The following is a 6,125-nucleotide window of genomic DNA, read 5'->3' as shown; positions in this document are numbered from 1 at the left end:
GCATCCGATTTGCTACCTTTTTTATGGAGAGGGATCACAAAGGACTCCTTCCATATTTGGGGAAACTGTGTAGATTCTAGAGATAAGTTAAACAGTTTTAGTAGAGGTTTGCACAAGGCTTCCTCACAGAATCTAAGCACACAGCCAGGAATTCCGTCGGGACCTGGCGAATAGACTGGCTTAACTCGCTGAAGATCATAAAGCAGTGAGCTTTCGTTTAAAGTGGGACAGAATATTAAATTTGACTTTCATACCGCGTAAGAGTAAGGCCGTTCGGAATGAGGTAACGTAGAATATATGGTTTGAAAAAACTTGGCAAATAGATCGGCTATTGCCTGAGCCGATGTTACCGAAGTATTTTCAAAAAATAGCGAGGAAGGGTAACTAGTTGTTTTACGCTTAGTGTTAACGAAATTATAAAACTGTTTGGGATCCTGTGCGAACTGGAACTTACAACGGTTTAAATAATTCTTATAACACTGAGCATTAAGCACGGTAAAATTTAACCGAGCACTTACATATTTAGAAAATATAGATTGAGAACCGGTATTTTTAAATTTTATATAAAGTCTGGACTTAACATTTCTTAGGTGTGTCAACTCTTTATTAAACCAAGGTGGTTTGTTAGAAGTAGACGGATACTACATCGGAACACAAGAGTTGAAAAATGATTTAATTGCAGTATAAAAAATATCTATGGCATCGGCCATTATGTTGCAAGAATATAGATCGGACCAATTAAAGCCAGATATAAAAAGATTTAACCTCTGAAAGTTTGCCTTACGAAAACAATGAATTCGTTTGGTTGACTTTTCTGGCCTCTCTTTTATTACGGTACCTGTGTCAATTGTCACCTCGAAAGTTGGATGGTATGAGCGTATGTATTCGTTGAAGGTTCTATGACTTCTTTCAACGGTACCTAATGTCTGGCGGTGGTGAGCTGTAGACGTTATGTTGTCTATTTTTAACTTTTGGCATAAGTCGACTATAATGCTATTCTTATATTCTGTTCCCATGTCCGTAATCAACGTCTTCATTGGAACGTACTTTAGAATGAAAGATTCAAATATAGCTTTTGGGATTGTATTTGCATTTTTATTGGGAATTGGTATGGCAACTAAATATTTTGTTAAGTCACAGATTAGAGTGACTGCATATTCATTACCATTTTCCGATATAGGTAGTGGACTAATAGTGTCTACTATAACTCTGTCGAAAGCGTAAGTGTGTGTCTCTGTTAGTGTAAGGGGTGTTTTTGTATGTATCGTTGTTTTAGACGTCAGGCATTTTTGACTTTTATTAATGCACTCTTTGATATGACGTGTCATATTTTTCCAATATTAATGTCTTTTCATTTTCGCAAGTGTTTTTGTTATGCCTTTATGACCTCTTTGAATTGGATCGTCATGGTATGTAAAAATCTTGATCTTTTTGATCATAAATTTGGGTCACCGGCTTGAGTTGCGCTACTCTTAATAGTTTTAATAATTTATTGCCCATTCTTTTAAAAGAGTCTATTGGCTCGGTGCCACTTTGAGTTGGCTGATCTCGTGTATACCGGCTTGGGTTTCAAGTCTTTGGAAGAACTGACCTAAGTCTAGAGTTCCATTGTTGTACAGATCGCTAACATCAATTCTTGCTATAACTTTATATCCACGTTTAAATAAACATTTTGATTTAGTTATTCGCAGAGTCACTACTTTCCGTATTTCGTCATTATTAATGACTTCATATACGTTGGGCCTAGAAGCGTTAACAAGAGTTTCTTCTTGTTGATTTATATTTTTTTCTGCGCAGAAATTTTTCTGTTTACTTTGTTGTCTTGTAATGACTTTTAGTACGTTTGCTGACATGTGTTTCAGCTCATGTATAGTAATACGTGACAGTGCATCTGCCACAAAATTGTCTTTTCCCTTTAGATACTCTACAGTGAAATCATATTCTTCTAATTCTAACCTCATGAGTGTCAATTTTGAACTTGGATTAACCATCGAAAAAAGGTATGGGAGTGGTCTATGATCTGTTTTTACTAGGAAGTGTTTGCCATAGATATATGGTCGAAAATGTACTATTACCCAGTGTATCGCTGCTTACTCTTGTTCTGTTGTGCTCTTATTACTCTTACCCTTTGTGAATGATCTAGATGCATATGCAACTTGAAATTGGAGTCCACTATGGTTTTGAGTTAAAACTGCTCCGCATGCTTGCTTACTTGCATCTGTTATTATGCAAAATTCTTTGCTAAAGTCCGGATATTGTAGCAAGGTTGGATTCATTAACGTTTGCTTTAAATAATCGAATGCGTTCTGGCATTCTTCTGTCCATTTAAAAGTAACATTCTTTCTACATAATTTCGTTATGCGCCGTGAATAGTCGGCGAAGTTTTTTATAGAACTTCGATAGTAATTGCAGAATGCAACAAATCTTCTAGCGCTATCTGCATCTTGGATACTTTTGGATGACGTCATATTTCTTGTCATCAGGCAGTGCATTTATGGCCTAAAAAGGTTACTTCATGCATGAAGAACGAACAATTTTTGGGTGTAATTTCAGGTTATGCTTCCTACATATGTCTAAAACGTTTAAATGTTTTACCATATGTTTTTCGGAGCAACCAATTACAACTAGATCGTCCATGTATAGGAAAGCTTGCGAAGGTTCTAGACCAGAGAATGCTATAGTGATCATTTTTTTGGAATGAATTGGGAACTATTTTTAAGCCGTATGACAGTCGCGCGAAGCAATATGAGCCATTGCTCATTGAAAATTACGATCTAGAATTTTCATCAAGTTCTCTTTGATGAAAGCCATTTCATCATAAGTCCAGACATGAGAAATTTTTTGCTCTTCCTAATTTTTTTTTTTTTTTTTTTTTTTTTTTTTTTTTTTTGTATCGTACATTTATTAATTTAAAATCTGTCCATGTGGACAATAATTAAATGTTTGGGTGGGGGGGGGCATTAACTTAAGGGATTACAAAGTTGTAGATAGGTCGGGGGTTCATTGTAGTGGGTTATAAGTGGGGGAGATCAAGCGGGTGTTTCCTCTGGAGGCGCCTGGTGGTTTCACTATTGTCCAGGAGGTTGATAGCCAGATGGTTTGGGTGGTTGTCTAGACGCTTGGCGTATCTCGCACTGAATCGGGAGATTTCCTCTGCTACCCACGGTATTCCTAGCTCCTTATGGATTGTCGAGTTCTCGTGGTATGGGTGAGCGTCAGAGATTAGCCTTAGGCACTTGTTTTGAAAGCGTTGTATGCGGATTCGGTTAGAGACGCTTGCAGTGCCCCACAACTGAATCCCATAAGTCCAAATTGGCTTCAGGATGGCCTTGTACAGGAGGAGTTTTAGGTTCTCCCTAAGTTTGGACCTTTTCCCGATGAGCCAATGGAGTTGCTTGAGGCGCAGGTCGGCCTGGTGTCGTTTGGCGATTAGGTGGGGGCGCCAAGTGAGCCTCCGGTCTAGCGTCAATCCGAGGTATTTCGGGGTGCTTGAAGATGGAATAGTTTCCCCGTTGAGCGTGACTGGGGGGAAGTCTCCTCTGCGCAGGGAGAAAGTAGTTTGGGTGGATTTGTCTGCGTTCACGGCAATGTTCCATCGCTTCAACCATGGGTCGAGGGCATCCAGCTGGCTTTGAATGATGGCTGATGCTTCTTGGGGGTCTGAGGCGGAGGCTAGGAAGGCGGTGTCATCGGCGTATGTGGCCACTGTTAGGCTTCGGGAGGGTGTGATAGGAAGGTCTGCTGTGTAGAGTGTGTACAGTATTGGTCCAAGAACGCTGCCTTGGGGTACTCCGGCTCTTATCGGCCTAGGCGTGCTGGTCGCTGTTCCGCAGCGAACTTGGAACTCTCTACCCTCGGTGAAGGATTTGAGGAAGGCGAAGTGGGATCCGGGAAGGTGCGACTTGATCTTGTAGTGGAGACCAGGGTGCCAGACTTTGTCGAAGGCCTGTTTGACATCCAGCATGACGGCGCAGCAGTATTGCTTCCTTTCGAAGGCCTCCAATATTTGCTCTACAAGCCGGTGGCATTGCTCTGGTGTTCCGAATTGATCGAGTATATCGTCTATCCTAGGGAGCGGGAATTTATCGGACAGTAGTTGTTTATTTATTTGACGATAGTCAATTACTAATCGTCATCTTTTTTTATTTGAGTCCGGTAGAGCTTTTTTCAGAACAAATAAAAGCGGACTGTTGTATTCTGATACAGATGGTTCTTCTATTTTGTCTACAATTAGTTTTTGTACTTGGGACTTTATTTCTTCTATGTGACTGTGATGGTTTCTGTAGTTATTTATATAAACCGGTTCATTGTCTTTCAATCTAAATTTTTTTTTATAAAAATTATTTGTTGTAATTGTTTCGGTTTCAAGTCTGAATATATCACTATAATGTATGCATAATTTTTCAAGTGGCTAAAATTTTTTTTTTAGCTTTTGCAATACATTTTCCGTTCCTTCTGGGAACGGACTTAATGAGGTTGTAATTTTTTAATGATTCGAATTCTATTTTGTCTAGGTTCACCATTTGGTTATTTGATGTTGTATTTAACAATCGGACAATAGCCATGTTAGCTTTTGCTACCATATTTGCTATAAAAATACAAGGTTGAATTTTTTGGTTAGGTATTAATATATCAATATCGGACGGACATAGTAAAATTCTGCGGACTACTTCGGATCTTGCTGGTAGAAGAGTTGTGTTATTTCCTGCATTGTACGTAATTGGTACATAAATAGGATATTTTAAGTTATGGGGTCTAATTATAAACGAGTCTTCATTTGGTTTGAAGTCAAGCTGGCAATTGTACTTCTTAATAAAGTCAATGCCTAATATACCATCACATGGTATTGGAAATTTAAAATTAACAACATGAAAATTGTGTGGTATTATGAATTTCCCTGTTTGAATTTCTGTATTGATCAGTCCGATGGACTGTTCGTCGTTCGTGGATTCTATGACATTTTCTTTTAAAAGTAATATGTCTGCTCCAGTGTCTATTTGGAATGTCAATTTTTTGTTTGTTATTTGCATTTGAAAAATTTGCATATATTTTAGATTGAGATTCATCGAACAAACTAGTTTTGTGTATTTAAAGGTGCTTGTTGGTTCTCCGAGGAACCTTGTGTAACTCGTACATTGTTGTTATTGTTATTTCTGTTGTTATAATTTCTACCTCGATTGGAATTGTTATTACCGCGGTTACCGCCTTCTCGGTTACTGTTTCTGTTCCTGTTGTAATTGTTATAATTTCCATTATTGTTTCTGCCTCTATTTGAGTTACCATTACGGATGCCTCTATTTTGATGATAGAACAATACTGCGTTGCTCTTCCCAGTTGCGTCGGTACAGCTACCAACGAACTTTGAGATAGCGTCGTTCATATTGTTGAAAGTACCTGCTTGCATTATAAGCTTTACTTTCTCTATGGAACAGTTTGTGGTCATAGCCGTAATAGCATGCTGTGTGCTAGATCAAGTGAAAGTCCATCATTTATATATGCACTTTCAATAACTTTTGTCATATGCTCGACCTTTTTTGTATATTGGATGACACATTTATTCTTTTGTTGAAGGTTCATCAGCTTTGCTGTTATCACTTTAACTGACTCGCCCTGTACATTTTCTCTAAGACTCGAAATTACCTGTGTTATGGTAGTTTCACTGTTTATCAGATTTCTTGCTGTTCCTTTTAATTTGGTTTTTATAACAGAAACAGCTAGAGACTCATGTTCTCCTTTGATTGAATTTACTATATTTAGAGCATCTAAAATATTTGTTTAGTTTTCAGCTTTAAGTCAGGTATAAGCTTTGATGCTTAGAAAATCAGTATTGGACTGTGCCATTGTATTTTCTATTTTAAAGTTTTCTGCTTTTTCTTGATAAGGGGTTTCAACTAATTTTAATATAGCTGGAATTGTTAGGTTTAATAGGTCATTATCTTCGATGTCGGTATATTTTTCTTCTGGTTCTATTGATTCAGATTGTTCGTCTGCATTAATCTTTAAAGGGGTATTTAGTATTGTTGGAATTGATATATCCAAACTAAATTTCCTTTTAACTGCTATCAAGTTTAACCGATCTTTGATTAATAGTCTTGATAACTTAGACCAGTGTTCTGAATTAATTG

At 37.7% G+C, this 6,125-nt stretch overlaps 1 protein-coding gene across 1 annotated transcript in view; it reads right to left on the bottom strand.

Annotated features, from left to right (window-relative positions):
• Window positions 1–3,013: 3,013 nt before the first annotated feature.
• LOC122319476 overlaps window positions 3,014–6,125 on the bottom strand; it is a 65,951-nt gene continuing 62,839 nt past the window's right edge. Inside the window, exon 5 of the mRNA XM_043206803.1 lies at window positions 3,014–4,067. Coding sequence (XP_043062738.1) covers window positions 3,014–4,067 — 1,054 coding nt within the window. The remainder of the gene's footprint in view (window positions 4,068–6,125) is intronic.

This window comes from Drosophila yakuba, chromosome 2L (genome assembly GCF_016746365.2).
Source record: "Drosophila yakuba strain Tai18E2 chromosome 2L, Prin_Dyak_Tai18E2_2.1, whole genome shotgun sequence".
NCBI lineage: Eukaryota > Metazoa > Arthropoda > Insecta > Diptera > Drosophilidae > Drosophila > Drosophila yakuba.
The sequence above is the reverse complement of the archived record's forward strand: the minus strand, read 5'-3'. Positions and strand labels throughout refer to the sequence as shown.